At 37.7% G+C, this 17797-nt stretch overlaps 2 protein-coding genes across 6 annotated transcripts; one reads left to right on the top strand and one right to left on the bottom strand.

Annotated features, from left to right (window-relative positions):
* Positions 1 to 491: 491 nt before the first annotated feature.
* TMEM126A (transmembrane protein 126A) lies at positions 492 to 8399 on the top strand. 3 transcript variants are annotated; one of them, XM_029209641.1, is made up of 5 exons: positions 492 to 646; positions 2635 to 2730; positions 6065 to 6258; positions 7423 to 7537; positions 8160 to 8399. In XM_029209641.1, exons 2-5 carry the CDS (start codon positions 2642 to 2644, stop codon positions 8350 to 8352), a joined length of 591 nt encoding a protein of 196 aa, XP_029065474.1. In that variant the 5' UTR covers positions 492 to 646; positions 2635 to 2641; the 3' UTR covers positions 8353 to 8399. The 3 variants fall into 3 exon arrangements, with proteins under 3 accessions (XP_029065474.1, XP_029065475.1, XP_029065473.1); XM_029209642.1 differs by having other exon boundaries at positions 502 to 611; XM_029209640.1 differs by lacking the exons at positions 492 to 646; positions 2635 to 2730 and having other exon boundaries at positions 4588 to 6258.
* Positions 8400 to 12283: 3884 nt separating this feature from the next.
* On the bottom strand, positions 12284 to 17797 carry CREBZF (CREB/ATF bZIP transcription factor). 3 transcript variants are annotated; one of them, XR_003791536.1, is made up of 4 exons: positions 16588 to 17797; positions 16300 to 16377; positions 15154 to 15222; positions 12284 to 13402 (listed from the first exon to the last, which is right to left on the bottom strand). XR_003791536.1 is itself a non-coding variant. In XM_029208996.1 (2 exons), exons 1-2 carry the CDS (start codon positions 17643 to 17645, stop codon positions 16362 to 16364), a joined length of 1074 nt encoding a protein of 357 aa, XP_029064829.1. In that variant the 5' UTR covers positions 17646 to 17797; the 3' UTR covers positions 12284 to 16361. The 3 variants fall into 3 exon arrangements, 1 of the variants encoding a protein (XP_029064829.1); XR_003791535.1 differs by having other exon boundaries at positions 12284 to 15222; XM_029208996.1 differs by having other exon boundaries at positions 12284 to 16377.

Raw genomic sequence — 17797 nt, 5'->3', positions numbered from 1 at the left:
ATCCTCAGAAAAAAACAAGCTCCTGCTTGCTCTTGAGGTGCTCAGATTATGGTGGCACAATCAACCAAATCGTAACATGGCACAAGGAGCTCAAGGTCCAAGGGAGAATATACTATCGATGGAGCAAAGAAATCTCAGGTACTTTTATACTTCTTTTTAACTGAGTACCTATCTCGTATGCCAAGGGTTGTGCAGCTTTTATACAGCCCAAGTCAATACACGAAGTATAATGTACTGGCCAGGACGTTTTAAGTAACATACCTAAGGTAGATTTTCAACGAATGGGGCAGGTTTAAGATCACTCAATTTTCATCCGGAAATTTCACAATTTTCTGCAGTCTCTATCCTGAGGCGTGGATAGGCTGTAACCAGTACCCCCCGCGGTCTCCAAACCTCCTTGCTGCGCGGCACAGCACCTCCCACTGCTAGAAGGCCCTTGAGCGCAACCTCGGTCCTGGAAGCCCAATCAGCGGCCCGGCAGCGGCCCAGTGCCCGCCTTGGGCCGTGTCACGTGGCAGCCAAAATGGCTGCGCCCGGGCGACTTGAGCGAAGGTTGGAGTGAGCACTCGCGTGGCTGATGGAGGCAGTGACTGCTGGGAGGAGAGCGTAAGGTACCGGCATTCCGGGTAAAAGGGTGCAGTGAAAGGCGAGTATCAAGAGAAGCAGAGCGTGGTGACATGCTGTTCAACCGCAGCGTGGGAATGAGATCCCGGGACTGAGTTGCAAGTGGAGGAGGGGAATCGGTTCTACCGCACCGAATCGGTCCCTACACTTTCCACCCTAGAAAAAAAGATCTTGTATTTAAATTAAGCCTACAGGGGGCAAAAAAGAAAAGCCTGTGCTTGAATTTAATGCCGGGTTTACTGCCAATTTACAGGGTGACCTTGGCCTAATTTAATTTTCAGAGGCCCCACTTTCCTCATTTGTCTATCTCGGGAGCTATCTTGAAGATAGCTAGTGCAAAAGCCTTTTGAAATGTTTGTAATATTTAAACGTGGCATTGTCTTTGATAGGGATTTATTATTAACCGGGATACAATGGCCTACTGCGGGCTGCCAGATCAGAACTTTTACCGAATTAAGGGTGACTTTTAATAGCGACACGTTAGAAATGGCTAGTTCACAGAACCAGGAACCTCACCAATATGCAGAGCACAGAACAGAAAACTAGTGATAGCATTAGGCTGGACTTTCTGATGTAACAGTATTTCAGACATATACATTATACACTTTATATATACTGAATTTGATCACTTGTTTTTATCTCTCTCTCCACCACACCCCCAACCCCCCAACATAAAATTATTCAAAGTTCCTGTAAGGCAGAGATCTTAACGTTATTGTAACCAAGGCCCTCAAAAAGTTTGAGTCCGGGAAACCCAGACGTAAATTTCTAAGCCTGCATTGTACTACTTATGTTAACTTTAAGTTTAGGGATATGAAATTCAGTGTACTGAATATTTTCCAAGCCATCTAATGGCTACCCAGTAGATATTTGTTAAATTAGTGTTATAAATTAATCTTGTAGCAAATGAATAGTGAACCAAGAAAATTAAATTTGAGTCATGTTGTCTGTTCTTTCTGAACTTTTTGATTTTCGTAACTCTGCTACCCTGAAATCTTATTTAATGAGCTAAATCTTCAGGCTAAGAGTAATCATTCACCCATTCCCTTAATCTTTTATTCACCTCAACTAGCGCAGAGATCAACAAACTACCTGCCTGTGGGCCAGACGAAGCCTATCGCTTGTTTCTTTACGGCCAGCTAAAATGTTTTATATATATATATATATATATATATATATTTTTTTTTTTTTTTTTTTTTTAAGTATTCGACAAAAGACCATTATGTGACCCGCAAAGCCTAAGATGTTTACCATCTGGCCCTTTTAGAGAAGTTTGCTGACCTCTGCTCTAGGGTGTACCTAGATGTGAAATTGCTGTGTGCCTTCTACTTATTAAGTACCAAATCCTTTTCCAAAGTGGTTGTACCTATGCTTCCACCAGCAGCACATGAGTTTCAGTTACCCCACATTCTTGCCAGTAATTGAAATTTAATTTCTATTTTCCTGATTATAGTGGTTAAGCATATTTTCATATTTATTGTCTGTTTGACTATTCTTTGTGAAGTGCCTGTTCAAACCTTTTGTCAGTTTTTCTATTGCGTTGGTTGCCTTTTTCTTATTGATTTGTACTATTCAATACTTTACATATTCTGGGTACCAACTACTCCTTTGTCAGTTACATTGCAAACATTTTCTCCCCAACTGGCTTATCTTTATGGTATCTGTAAATGAACACAAGGTCATTTTAATTGGTTAATATTAGTTTAATATTAGCTTTATGTGTTTTATGGTTAGTGCTGTTTGCAAATTTACAATATTTTTAAGGGTTACGAAGATATTCTGTATTTCCTATAAGCTTTATGTGTTGTCTTCCATGTTCTGGTTTCTATTTCATAGAATTGTGGGGGTTTTTTGGGGGGTGTCTAATGCATTAATTTTTCAGATTATGAAATAAAGCTATGGCTGCTTCTTTTAAAATTAAATATTTATGGTCTTCCAAAGGCTTTTTATAAGCTCTTTTGCTGTTTTTCTATAGATACACATTATTGAAAAATGACATTTTAATTTAAGGCTCAAGATGGAAAATCATAAACCAGATGGTACTGTCAAGAAGAACTTAATTGAAATCATAACCAGAAAAATTAACCAACTTCCAGAAGCAGAAAGGTAAGATCCCTTCTTAATTAAAAAATTCTTTTATCAGGTGGACTTTCATCATTGATTCATCTCAAATTTATTTGGTTTGAATATAAACATAGAATGTCAGAAGGAAATTGAGATTTTTTTTTATTACGTTGATGAGAAAACCAAGGCTCAGAGAGATTAGCCATTTTCCTTTAAGTCAAGGCTAAAATTCATTTCTCCCAGTTTTTCCATCTGGCTTACAGTATAGGCAGATGTATATATTTATGGACTAATTTAAATAACAAACCTTTAAACTGTCTTCTTTCTCAATTCATTTCTATCATTACACTTACCAGTCTAAGAGAGTGCCATGTAACACACATAACTAGACAAGGAATGTCAGAGAAATGGGATCATGGCTAAAAGATCTTTAAGATATTATTAAATTTATATAGGAAACATACTGATCTTTGAAGACAACGCTGAGTGAACTCCAGTACTCTCCCACAAAATGTTCTTCAGGCAGCCTCTCTAACATTCCATTTAAACTGAAAATCTGAGACCAAAAAGGATGAAGAAGAGTCAGCCTGGGGAGGAGGAAGGAATGGCATATGCCTAGGCCACAGAGAGCAACGAGTTTGTCATATTTGAGGAACCAGTGTTACTAAAGTACAAGGGAAGTGGGCATAAGGTTGAAGGAACAGGAGGAGTTTTAAGCAGGGAATGATCCAGCTAACATTTCCAAAGAACATTACAGTTGCTTTTTGGAAAGTAGATTTAAGGTAGGCGAGAAAAGGAAGAAGACCAGTAGGAAAACTGGCATAGTAATCCTGGTGAGTGGTGGTGGCAGCTGAAGTGAAAAAAGGATGGATTTGAAATACATTTTGGAAGTATAATCTTACTGTCTTGCACAAATTCCAATCTTGCTGACACCAGCTCAACAAGGAAGAACCCATAAACCAAGGGCAGTAATAAGATGTATATCCAACCTCCCTTTCCCCCCACCACAAACACACAGTGTACATCGTTTTTGTTATTGTTTTCCAGAGGTAAACAGAAACTTTTTAAACAAATAAAAGACATGTGCCCGTGTTTCCAGGCCAGTAAGGTAGGGAAAGCCAGGAAGAATAGAGATGTGACAGCCTTGAAGAGAAGCAAGCAGGCTGTGTTACTGGGACTTTCACCAAATTAGAAATAGTAATCAATGGGGAAGTAATCTGGAACTGCAAAGTAAGCTTTAATTTGGAATAAACTGCTTTTGAACAGTGGCACCTAAACAGGGCAGCTGACAGCATCTCATCTTTGTTCGCTATTTTTCCTCTGCTTCTATTTTATCCATCCTAGTTCTCCTAAGTTTGAATCCTCATTTCTTGCATTACCAATTTAGATATGTTTAATAGTTATTTGAAAAGTTCTTAAATGTATGAAACTTTAGTATCAAACACTTCGCTTTTTAATCTACAAAATAATTTCATGTGCCATCTATTTCATTGCCACTTGTTATTTCTGGTCTTATATTTCATGTGTTAGTTCATGTATCTAGTTACTTTATGGGTATTATCTTGCCAAAAAATCTTGAGTTCACGTTTCTAATTGTATAGGCACTTTTTGGGAACACTGACTGGCAATGGGGCTGCTAGATAATAACAATTTTGTACTGAATTATTAACTGAACAATGTGACTTTAAGCCACAGGAAATTAAAATCTGGTTGGGAGACAGCAAACGTTGCTATTCAGATTCCAGTTATACTCCTTGTTATATTTAGGTACTTATTTATGTAATTTTTAATAATATTTAACATTAATATATCAACATATTACAATGTATATAATTATATATATAATAATATTACAATGTATATAATATGTAATATATATGGGCATTTGTTCCTATGACTAAAAATGAAGATAATACATATTTCACAGTATTGTTATGAAGATAAAATAAAAATATTTTAGAGGAAGTGCTCGAGTTTCCCATTCCCTCAGCTCCCACAAGAATACACAGGTCTTTTCACATTCATGTGTTTTGTTGTTTGGTAGCTCTCTAGGCCCTCATCACAATTTAAATATTGTCTTATGTACCCTAAGTTTCTAAACTGCCTCCCTTGTACTAACATTACCATTTTAATACTTTTGTTATACTGGGTTGATCAAAATGTTTGTTCGCATTTTTCATGGAAAAATCCGAACGAACTTTTTGGCCAATCCAATATATCAAGTTTACGTATCTTTCATTCTCCAATAATAAACTATGAAAACACCGAAGATAATTTTTTGTGCCTTCATCACCAAGTCTGCGGCATGCAATAAGTGCTCAATGATTGAATGACAAGTACCATTGTGATTGCAAAGTGACAGGTAAGAAAAGTAGTACCTTACACAAGGTAGAAAGCTCAATTAGGAATTCCTAGAAAACCTGTCTTGAGTGTTAGCCATAGAAGTTAGAGGGGATATTGTGTGTGGCTAGTTTGGCTAATTAAGAGTAATGAGAAAATTAAGAGGTTGACGCCTGTGTTATAGGAAGCAAAGCAGATGGTAAAGAAGTTAAGTGATAGGCTGAAGGCTTTGAATTGGATACTTTCAATATTCAGCAGTTTTAGTTTTTTTCCCCAAAACTAAAGAATGCATAGAACATGCATTTTAAATCTCATACATGCCTTCCTTAAAAACCAGTTCTACCACTTACTATCCCAAAACATCAATTTATTCTTATTTCAATGAGCTCTTATAAAGAGTACCTAGCATAGAGGATCCCTTAAATGTTAGTACGCATGCTCCACCCTCTAATCCTGACTCTAATGCTTCAAGGAAGAGTAAAAGGAAACATCAATTTCACCTTATTGAATGCCTTCTGTGTGCCAGGTGCTGTTGAAACCAAGATATTTATATCTTTGTATCCACTGTCTTCAAGTTGTTTACAGGCTAGTTGGGAAGCCTGACAGGTAAATCTGTGATAAGCTAATACCACCTTATAATGTGTTCTGCTACAGAAGTAAGTATTGGGTATTGTGGGAGCCTAGAGAGGCATCCAAGTCAGACTCTTCAGAAGCTCTTCCCTGCTATATACTTGGTGGGGGGATGGTGGAATTTCCATACCAATATTCTTTGCAAATTCCCACAATACATTTAGCAAAACTAAATGTATCACTGTATCCTTAAAGTGTTGACCAGATTCAAAGCCTTTTAGAATAAAAATCTACATGTAAAACAATGATTTTAAAAGGTTTTTGTTTTATGGAGCTATAAGATATAAATGTTGGATCCTGTTAATCCTAAAGTCCTGGTAAGTTCTGTAACATATGCCAGAATTGTTGGAGAGCTAACACATGCAATACAGCCAAAAACAGTTACTGTTTTTTCTCACCGACTCAGGAATCTGCTTGAAAATGGATCAACATATATTGGACTTAATGCTGCCCTCTGTGGCCTAATAGCAAATAGTCTCTTTCGACGCATCCTACATGTGACACAGGCTCCTGTAGCTGCTGGCTTACCAATGGCAGTGATCCCATTTTTGATGGCACACGTATCTTACAAAGGTTTTGTAAGTTTACCTTTGAATACAGGTAAATTCTATTTCACTGTCACCAGCAAGTTTGCTTTGGTATATGTACATTATTTGCACCTTACATTAATCCTTAAATAATTTTAGCAATTGGCTATATGCTGTAATACAGTCACTGCTTGGATAAGACTGAACCTTGCTAGCCTCTCTATGTAAAGCAGCAATTAATTCAGATTAGCATGGTCTACCAAACAAGTAAAATATATACACAGTAATTCTAAATACTTTCCTTTATCTAACTTCTCTCTCCTACAGTGTTTAGTAAGAAATATTTGGAAACTTTATTTTTTTTAAAATGCTGACTGCCTTAATTTTTTAAAAATTATAGAATTTTCTTAAGGGGGAAAAAATTTTTTATGGGAACAAGACTCTTTATCTTGTTCCCATAAAAATCACTAAATCTCTAAAAGCACTAAATGTGTATATGTGCAATAGTTATCAAATACATGGAGACTTGATTTCCTTTGGACAGTTCACCATATTTGCTCAGTACTCCAAGTATAGGTAAATCATGAAAGAATTTCTGATTAATAATTTTAAAAAAATTATTACCATAGGTGGTAGTAGGGAGGCAGTCCATTTAAATTCTCTTAAGTGCTACTTCAGATTTGTTTAAATTAGATGAGTATTTGCTTGAATCCCCAAGATCAGTGTGGAAAGAATTTTTATGTGCAGGGAAACCTATTGCACAACAAACTGAACAGAATGAGTGAAAACATACGTTAGCATAGCTTTCTATTTTTAATACCTTGTACTAATCTGGAAATGAATAAACAATTTTATAAAAATGAAATCACACTGCATAATGTAAAAATGTAAGATAAATCAAATTGTTAAATTTACCATGGGTTTAAAAAGTTTCTTAAAGACAAAAATATTAGCTCAGGTTTGTTAACACATGCGCAAAAAGCTAGAAGCAGTGCAAACTGAGTATTATATTCAAGTTCAAAACAAATTAGGGAATTTTTCCTAAGATGGTTTTATCAGTTATTCCTGGCTGTTTTAGATTATCCATATGTGTAATTATACCTTTTAACATGCCTTGTAGAAATGCATTTGCTGTATTACTGCCTGAAAATTGAGTATCTGTGATACATAAAAGGGGACCTTGCATTCTTTAAATGTTTGCTTGACTATCCATTTGCAGAACTAATTTATTTCCTAGGTGATTTACATTGTGAAACCTGTACCATAACACGAGGTGGACTGGTTGGTCTTGTTTTTGGTGGCCTGTACCCTGTTTTCTTGGCTATCCCTGTGAATGGTGGCCTAGCAGCCAGGTAGGATTGCTTTCCATAATTATCGAAAAACTTTAGTAATATATATAAATGATTGCCTAGAAAATGCAAACTTTAAAACAGCAAGTACATTTTCTATTTTTAAGGCAATGTTACCTGTTTGACTTGAAAGAGTTAACAAGACTTGTTTTTTCTGGGTAATCAAAGAATACTTCTCAAGAATTTGAAAACACTTCTAGAAATTTATCACACTACCTCTTGGGTGTGTAGTTCAGGTTCTTAGCTTTATATATTGAATACTAGCTACAAAGCTACAAAAAGTACTGTGACTAGCATGAAAACTACATTATATGCATAATGTTCTTAGGGTTTGAGTACTTCCTCTAAAAGAAAATTCCATCAGAAAATGTCTCGCTATAAGCCAAAATAATTCATTTATTCTCTGATGAACTCTTGTACCAAGCAATCTATACTATATGAGCTTCCAGAGGTGAAACGGAGAAAAGGACAGTTTTTATGACTAATAGACATCGAAGAGAATAGCATTACCTCAGTCTTTACCTAAGCTAGTTTTAAGACTTCTGGAATTAATATGTATTGTACACAGATTTGCCACTTGATACAACTGTCTTTTCTAGTGAACTGTCTCAATGTTTTCTTACAGGTATAACTCAGCCCTGCTACCCGAGAAAGGAAACATCTTAAATTACTGGATTAGGATTTCTAAGCCTGTCTTTAGAAAGATGTTATTTCCCATTTTGCTCCAGACTGGGTTTGCAGCATACCTTGGGTCTAGACAATATAAACTACTTATAAAGGCTCTTCAGTTACCTGAACCTGACCTAGAAATTCAGTGATGGTTAAGCAAATCTGTACACAAAAATAAAACTGTAAAAATAACCTACATCTAAGTATGAATAAATAAGACTTGTAATTTATCACATGAGGTACAATTCTGGGATCTACAACAAAAGGCTGAATGAATTATTCAACACTACCCACTTAGCCAAGAGCCTACTTCTCTAGTGTTCCCAATACCGTCTCTCCCACATTGCTTGCTCTACTCCTTTACATTAGGCAGTTTGGTCTGTAACAGGGAGAAAACCACACAGCAGTTTTCACTGAAAACCTCAAAGAATCCAAACAGGAATGAAAATGGCAGGGGCCAGGGTGGGGAGTATCAATACACTACAGAAACGTTACACTTCATTTTCTCAATTCACTGTTTCCACAGGTATTATTCTTTCATAGAATCTTAGAACATATTTAAAAACATTCCTTACAGAGGGATCAATTCCCAGTATTCTTCACAGATGATTATTCAGGCTCAGCTTGAGCTGTCCTAATGATAGAGTTACCTACTTCAAAAGTCATCTTATTTATATCATTGGAAAGCTATACTCATAAGATTAAGGTAAATTCTATCTTTGAAGCTTTCATCTAGTGTGGTATAGTTCTTTAGAAGCACATAGACCTGAGCCATTTTTTTTGGCTGTATGATGCTAAGCAAGTTAACTGATCTCTCTGGCCCTCAGTTTCCTCATCAGTAACCTCACTCAAGATTGGTATCATATATGTAAGTTGACTTAACGTAGCACCTGTCATCAGGCACTCAAATTTGAGGTAGCCATAGTCTTCCTATTGTTTCTGGTTTTGTTTTTTGAAATATCCTAGGTCTATTCCTCAATTCCTAAGATAGATCATTTAAATTTTTGAAATGATCTATTGTGTTTCCCTTCCTAAAAGTTTTCATCTCAGTTCTTGAAACCATTTTCTCATGTAACAGCATCTAAATCAGCATTGGCCAACAAAACTTTCTGTGATGATGAGGAAATATTTTATATATGACTGATATGTTAGCACTAGCCATACGTGGCTACTGAGCACCCAATATTTGATTAGTGCACCTGAATAACTGAATCTTTTATTTTAATTAAATAGTTTAGCCACATGTGGATAATAGCCTCAGTATTACACAATGCAGAGCTAGACCAACACTTTCTTATGAAACAAGCCAGTCATACCAAACAATATTTGTGTCATCCAAGACCACATTCACAAGCATCTTAACTATTCTTTTCAAATATAGTGATGTATCTGTTAAATAATCTTATGCTACTTAAAATTATATGAAAGGATTTAGCCTGTCACCTAAAAAAGGCAGCTCTGAGAGTGGGGCAGGCTTTCAGTGGCCCTTAAAGAAAGCAGTGCAGCCAAAGATGTAAAATTCAATTAATAAAATACAAGGGAATTCCCTGGCAGTCCAGTGGTTAGGACCCCACACTTTCACTGCTGAGGGCACAGGTTCAATCCCTGGTCGTAGAAGTAGAATCACGCAAGCCACGTGGTGAGGTCAAAAAAAAAAAACAAATTGAAACAGATTATAAAACAAAATTCCCTATCAAACTATGTTTGATTAAAAAAATGATCCCAATTATCAGACAAAAGAATCTGTATTTTACTGTGGATATTCTCTGGGTTATAAAATTAAGGCTGATTTTTCTTTTCATTCTGATTCCTTTCTGGATAATCCCAGCTTTCTGAAATGAATATGCTTTACCTTTACAACTAGGAAAAACATATATAAAAGGCAAAAAAAAAAACCAAAAAACTTTATTTTACAAGCTAAAATACCACGATAAAGCTGTCTGACCCAAAGTTATACATTTTATGTGTGTGCTGTCATTTTTATTTAAAGCAAGAGTTCTACTTATCACAGTAAAAAAAAAAGAATTAAAATTCCTAACTTCAAAAATAAGAAACCCAAATTACTGAATTAGACTCCTTTAAAAAGAGAGAATGGTGTAATGAACTTAGATAATTCAAAACCCACTGATATTACTAAATGGATAATTTAGCGCAAATTGTTTCCTTACTTAAACACTCCCACCGTACTTACTCCCTAGCATACCACCATCTATAAACATACAAAAATTTACAATGGTTTCTGCAACCAAAAACGATTTCTAACATCTGTCTTCTACCATATTTTTCTTAAATCATCTTCCCAGTTAGTAGAAATGGGCAACATAAGCCAAAGAACATGTTACTTTAAACCTGTTGCTACAAACGTACTTTACCAAAACTTTTGGTCAGGGGGCAAATTTGTGCGAGCCTGGTGTGATCTGCATTACAATTTAAGGAAACAGTCATTTTTAGCTAAGACCTGAAGAACACTGCCTCAGTCAGGAAAATAGTTTATTTCAATTCTGTCACAGTAAACAAACTATTTAAACCTGTCTTTCAAAATTTATTCTGTGCAGTTATTTGGCTTTAAAAAAGAAGGTTCATGTTATACTATACTTAAATTAAGATATTAATTTGTAAACCCCAGACTATGGTACATTAGAAGCCAGAGGGGTTTGACCTCAGTGGGTAAAAAGGAAACAATTTTTTTTTTTTTTTTGCGCTCACTGTTGTGGCCTCTCCCGTTGCGGAGCACAGGCTCCTGACGCGCAGGCTCAGCGGCCATGGCTCACGGGCCCAGCCGCTCCGCGGCATGTGGGATCCTCCCGGACCGGGGCACAAACCCGTGTCCCCTGCATCTGCAGGCAGACTGTCAACCACTGTGCCACCAGGGAAGCCCAGGAAACAGAATTTGATGGCACATTTTAAAGGAAGTTGGGCCACCAATAAAATTCAAATCTGTACATATTAACAGCTACACGAATGTTCAAAACACCAAGTGACTAGATTTTTAAATTAGATTAACTGAAAATTGAGCAAAAGATGAATTTCAGCAAATTTTGGGTCAAGAAAACTACAAAAAATTGGGAATTCCCTGGCGGTCCAGTGGTTAGGACTCCACACTTCCACTGCAAAGGGCCCGGGTTCATTCCCTGGTTCAGGAAGTAAGATCCCACAAGCCACGTGGCATGGCCAAACAAAAACTACAAAAAATTATGAAAGCCCACTGTGACCCGGTTTCTTTTTAAAAAGTGGGAAAAACGGCTAACTAAGAAATCCTGAATGTACAAATTGGGGAAAGGTAAAAAACTAGGAATAAAAACACTATGAGTAACCAAAGCAATGAACAGGGCAACTTTCTTTTAACCTTTATCTTTAAAAAATATTTTTCCTCTAATATTACAGGATTTATTGCTAACGATAAAGTAATTTACTTTCTGAATAAAATTTAAATTATCTCCAGTTTAATTTTCCTGCACTTTAAAACTGCATGTAAATGACCACTTGCAGTCTAGGTCAGAGCTCTGAGCTCAGTCTGGTATTATAAGACAATAGGGAGTGACTGGCAGAGAGTATAAGGTATTCAAGTTGAAACATGTAAAAAGTACTGTGCTGGCCAAACAAACACTTTACAAGTTTCTAATGGAGGACCTCCCCTTTGTGATCCCTGGCTTAAATGGTAACTACCTGGTTTCTCAACAAAAAACAGTACAGTAAAATATAAAAATATAACCATTTGGGAAGGTCTCAAAACTTTGTATTGATAGCCTGGGGAAAAAAACTAAACACTTGAAAATATTTAACTACCTATTCAACCTTAAATAGTCATAAGATTGTTTAGCTTAAAGGCATACCTCCAAAATACTGAACTAGGTAATCACATACTTTAAAAGGTAATGACTCATTATCAGTGAATTATCCACTCTATTCTATCAAAGCAGTAGTTATAGTCACCAAATAGTGTTGATGCCTACCTGATTTTGGTTACAATACAACCAGCTGTACTGTTCATACTGTAGGAGCATCCATCAATCACATAAGCATAAGCCACTGGGAATGCGCTTTGCTGCCTGGCATCAGAGACACTGAATACACTTACAAGAAACTGAATGGATTTAATAAATTTTTTGTATCACCATACAATAACCAAACTGTATAGTTATTATGATGAATCATTCTGGAAAGAAGATTAAGAGCCTATCTCCTACCCCCTCCCACTTCTATCATCTGCACACTTCCCAAATGAGTCAGTAAGATAAAATGACTCAGTCTAGACCAGGTGAAAGAATGTATTAACATAATCCAACAAAAATGAAATAAAACCACCAGAGTTTTGAGTGTTTTTTCACACTTGTAATGAACTGGAAAAATGTTTCAATTAAGTAAAACAACCATATTCCATGAAAAAAGCCACTCCCATCATCCAGAATACTAAAGCCCTTACATACTAGAGAAATTTTAATATAAAACAGTAGAAACTAGTATACCATTCATTAGAAACCTCAAAATATTTTTAATAAGTCCTCGGAGAAAGCTCAAGAAGCCAAAAACCTCAGAATCCACACATCTTGGCATTACCCTGAATCGCAATTAACTACCCACACATTTAATCATAATCAATTTTTCAAAGATATACAGACAAATCAATGCATCTATTTAAAAAGACTACTCTTTAAAGACTTTACATTAACTTTTATATTCTACTCAGCAACGTCTGTCTGTACTTCAGATTAGTTCTCATGTTCCAGGAAATAAATACAAACTCATTATATGCCTGTGATCACTGATGGCCTGTTTATGTAATTCTACTCCACTAAATCTAATTCCACAGAATGTGCGCTTGATTATGTAAAGAATCTAATATTCCTTGATGAAATACTATCATTCTCTTCTCCAATGGTTGCAATTTTTAAAAGGTATGCAAAGAACTGAGTATCACTCCCATGAAAGACAAAAATAAGTATAATTTTGTTCCAAAATTAACTTTGTCTCATGTATTTCTATTAAGTCTTTCAAGGATTCCAGAGAATCTTTTCATATCTCCATTTCTGGAAAGTGAAATCAGTATAGAAGTAATTTGGGAACTTGAAAATGGCATTCATTTTTTTTCAGCAGATGCCAAATTTTTGATCGACATGGCTCCCACAATTACTTTGTTACCATCAGTCCAGTCAGTTAACAGGTTGTAGGAAAAGATTCGTTTTTGCAGACACTGCTAAGCTGTTTAAAGAGAAGAGAGAGAGATTAATTTAGTGATTATCAAATGTACAAATATTTAAAATATTTCGAACACTTTTTGTCGGATTATATCAGAGGTGTGACTACATTTTAACAAACGTGGACTTTTTAGTTAGGTTTGGTCAAGGAAGTGCAGAAACATTAAGTCAATATGATGTGTTAGTTCAATTAATGTATAAATTCCTGTCACCATCGGAAGACAAACATTAAAAGCTACATCTTTAGTACTTGCTGTATCATTTTGCCACAGAGGCACAATTAGGAAAAAAAAATTTAAAAATAAAAAGATTCCCCAAACACTAAATTGCTTTCATCCATTACAGTAAATAGAGCCAAACCTGAAAATTTCTAAATCCATATTATATTCCAGAAATCTCCTTTATCCAACTACTAATCATTCAGAACACAATTTTCTAAAAATAGTAAGACAACAGTTTCATATTAATCATAACTTTTTTAATTAACAAGTAGTGAATAGGACACTTTAAGATATTGTTTACTACATACTGAAATAAACATATCTGTTGTAAATTCAGAAACCCAAACATTTACAGTAAAATATGTTTACACATAAATATGACCAAATTTATTTAAAGCCCCTGTTAGATAGGTCCTAAATACATGCAATACCATGTAAAAACAAGACCATGACGTTGATGCAAAAAATGACAAAATCACTAATTTACCAAAATTAGAAAAAAAAGAGAATGAGATGGAAACTAAGAAAAGACAGTTAAAACAGAAGCAACCTAACAAAGCAGCTTTTAAAATAGTCGATACTAATCTCCATTTTCAAAAGTTCTTAATCAAGTATTTCCAAAAACTGCCATTTATAAAATGACATTCTAAAAATCTATACTTGGAATGTCAAATCATCCCAATTCAGAAAGCTTTGACTACTGTTTCTCCCCAGCCCCAAACTTCAAATAATGCAGGAAAATCATTGACGTTAGGAAGAAAATATTCCAAGGGAATGGTATAATTTTTAGAAAAACGCACTTACTGCTTCCAGAACCTTTTAAGACCCACAGCATTAACAACAAACATTTTTCCTATTTTCATCCGTTATTTTCTAATGTCATGTTAGAGATGAATAAATTATTTGAGCCCATGACTGAAAGATCAACAAACCTGGTTTTATTATGACATCATATTTTTGTCATTGGTACTGCACAAAATTATATACAAAGAAATATATACAAAATGTTCAAGTATTAATTAACTTTCAATTCAAGGCTTCTGTTTCAAAAAGCTACATTAACATATTCCATAAAGATAGCACAAATTAGTCATTTCAAATAACTTTTCCAACTACTTTTGGTTTTTATATATATTTATATATATAATTCAGTAGGCACTAAAAATCCATGCAGCTGCATTGTGAGGGGCTTGCTCCTGCACTTAGGTATAAGCAGGTTCATCACTCCAGGTTGTGAGTTTGGCTACTATCCATTCATGCTCAAGTGCAGTAGATGATTTTACAAAATATGCTGTAATGCACTGGAAACCAGAGACCAAGTTAGGTCTCAAAAGTGTATTATCTAGCAACAAAACATTTACAGTTCTTCAAGAACAAGTTCCATTTTCATAACCAAATAACAACAAAATAAAACATTTTATATGTAAGATAACTTACATCTTTGGACTGCTGGAAAATACTTTTTAATTATGAACATTTTAAAATAAAAGCAGAAGCCCTGATATTACCTCTTTTTCCTCATTTCTTATACTACCTTTTAAAATAAAGCAGGAAATGTGGCCAGCAGCTGGTCCCGTCTCTTCTGCCCCAACAGCTGTATCCACTTTAGCACAAAGAAAAACAAGGATGCTAAATACGTATATACTTTATCAAACAGTGATGTTTCACAAAGAATTTCTTAATGTCTCTTACACTGAAAGACACTGTGACTCAATCTATACAACTGGACAATAGATAATAGAGTACTTCAAAGGAAGACTATGTCCCAACTTTGGAAAAAGTGTCAATCGTGTCATTAAGTCACTCAATTTTAAAACTTACTTTTAAATAGGACAAATACCCTTAAAATATGGAGAATAAGATTCTTTGTGAAGCCTCACTTTACACGTTTTCATTCACATTTCATAACCTTCAATATCTAATCATACATAAATTTAACCTAAAATTTTAATACAACAAAAATAAAGGTGTTCAACAATTTATTCATACTCAGTGATAGGGTAAATCACTGTGCTGGTCCTCAAAGAAACATTTCATTAACCATTCTTATTCTTCCATTAAGTAACTAACACAGGAGTCTGATATGCATGTTAATTTCCAACTTCTCTAATGGTGAGATATAAAAATCTATTAATCTGAATAGATTGTATATCTAGATCTATGAAAACTAAAAGGCATTCTTGAATATTTAAGAGATTTCTGTCATCTCCACAAAATAACTATCACATTTGTGTTTGCCCCAAGTACTTATTGTCAACCTCTGAAAAGTTGCTCTAAAATTGGAATTCCAATTTGCACCTTGTACAACTCGGAACTTCCATTCAACTTCACCTGTGTCACTTTCTCCAAACTGTATCTCTATTAGCAGCTTTCAGTGTACAGTTGGAACCGATGTCATCCAAGGCCATGTCCACACTGGGGACAGAAGAGCTAGGTACACGCAAGTCTGAACAAGGGGACACATTAACAGCTATTTCAACCAGAAGAAGCAACTTGAATACAATATTGACCAGCACAAGTCTGTTTCCAGGGTGGACAGGGCCCAAATTAGATTCCCCTCCCACCTTCCAAAAAACAAAAGAAAAAAAAAATCACACACACACACACAAATTGAGATGTTGCCCATTAAAGTAGACTAAGCAGCAGAGCATGAGCGTTACGTGAAGAGATGGATCCTTACCAGGTTGTGAGGCGGGAACGACTGTTCTGTAACCCCTACAACGGAGCCTGGCAGGAAGGAAATCACCTAAAAAAGAAACTGTCAGAGAGATTTAATAGTGACATGTTATCATTAGGAGTTGGTTACAGTGTCACATTCATGCTTTTAGCTAAACACTTAAAGATTCAATATTACTTTTTTTCCTCCTCTGAAATGTGTCCAGTGAAGATGTCCCACTAAGGTGTTTTACATGGTGTAAGGGAGTTGAAAGGGGTAAACGCGGATAAAGAGCAGATTACTTGACCCTACATTTTAAGAGAAGACGACGCCTTCCGGGCGCACGCCGAGCAGAACTCCACCGACACCTTATCCTTGTCCACATGAAGACACACTCCTCCGGCTGAGTCGTCCTCTTCCAGCAGGTCCTGCTGCTGCTTTCCCACGGGCAGAGCGTAGTCATGGTCACCGGCGGGCGAGTCTCTGAAGAGCGAGGTGGTCAGCCGCAGTCCCACGCCGCTCAGCCGGCTCAGCAAGCGAGCCAGTCCGGTCTCGTTGGCTAAGACGGCCCGTAGGTAGCGACTCTCCTCCTGCAATGCTTGTACGCGCTTTCCCAGCTCCCGATTCTCGGCCCGCAGCTCCTGGTTCTCGGCTGCCAGACCCCGTACTCGACTCTCCAGCCCCATCACGTACTCCTTCTTCTTCAGCCGATTGAGACGGGCAGCAGCCGCCGCCGCCTTCCGGGGACTCTTTGTCGCCGCCTGGTTGTTGTCGTTGCCGCTGCTGCCGCCGCCTCCTCCCGGGGACTTTCTCCGCCTCTTTTCGCCGCCGCCACTGTCACTGCCGCTGCTGCAGCCTCCGATGCCGTTTAACAGCCTCTGCAGCAGGTCAGAAAAGCGCTGCATCTCGGCAGCCGCGGCCTCGTCGTCGTCGTCCCCTCTCCACAGGCCGCCGCTATCCGAGCCTCCGCCGGACGAGGAGAGAGGCCCGGGCGAGTTGAGCCCGGGCTCCAGATGCCAGTCTGGTTGCCGGGGGTCCAGCAGATCCGCCAGTTCCAGGCCGGACAGAAAGTCCATGTCCTCCGTCTCCTCCCCGGGGACGCTGGCGATAGCCTCCTCCTCCATCTCCTCGGGCGAGGGCGCGCGCGCGGCCACGATGCCGCGGCCCCCCCTCCCGGCGTCCGACTCGCCCTCGTCGCCGCGCGGCTGTTTGCGGCCGGGAGACCCGGCCGCCGCCGTCCCCTCGTCCTCCGCTGCCGCCCGGGACAAGTCCGGGGGCAGCGAGCAGGTCGCGACCGGCGCCGGGCTCTCGCTGCGGGTTGGGGAGTCGCTGCCCGAGGCCGCCAGCAGTTTGGTCAGGCTATGCCTCATGGGGCCCGACGGCGGGCCCACGTAGGCCCCGGCCCCTCAGACCGGGCCTCGCTGGTCCCAAGGACCCAGAGCGGGTAGCCGGGCAGCAGGCCAGAACGAAATGAAGAGGAAGGTCCGAGTCGCCTCCCGCCCCACTTGGCTGGTCGACCCCC

Source organism: Monodon monoceros, unplaced genomic scaffold (assembly GCF_005190385.1).
Source record: "Monodon monoceros isolate NGI ecotype Baffin Bay Population unplaced genomic scaffold, NGI_Narwhal_1 Super_Scaffold_7, whole genome shotgun sequence".
Lineage (NCBI taxonomy): Eukaryota > Metazoa > Chordata > Mammalia > Artiodactyla > Monodontidae > Monodon > Monodon monoceros.
The sequence above is the reverse complement of the archived record's forward strand: the minus strand, read 5'-3'. Positions and strand labels throughout refer to the sequence as shown.

Bases quoted from the DNA above. Each gene is read 5' to 3' on its own strand.
- TMEM126A (XM_029209640.1), top strand. From the start codon at position 5,946: ATGTTGGATCCTGTTAATCCTAAAGTCCTGGTAAGTTCTGTAACATAT. The intron at 6,259-7,422 runs GTAAATTCTATT...TTTATTTCCTAG, and splicing joins AAGTTTACCTTTGAATACAG to GTGATTTACATTGTGAAACC. The intron at 7,538-8,159 runs GTAGGATTGCTT...GTTTTCTTACAG, and splicing joins AATGGTGGCCTAGCAGCCAG to GTATAACTCAGCCCTGCTAC.
- CREBZF (XM_029208996.1), bottom strand. From the start codon at position 17,645: ATGAGGCATAGCCTGACCAAACTGCTGGCGGCCTCGGGCAGCGACTCC.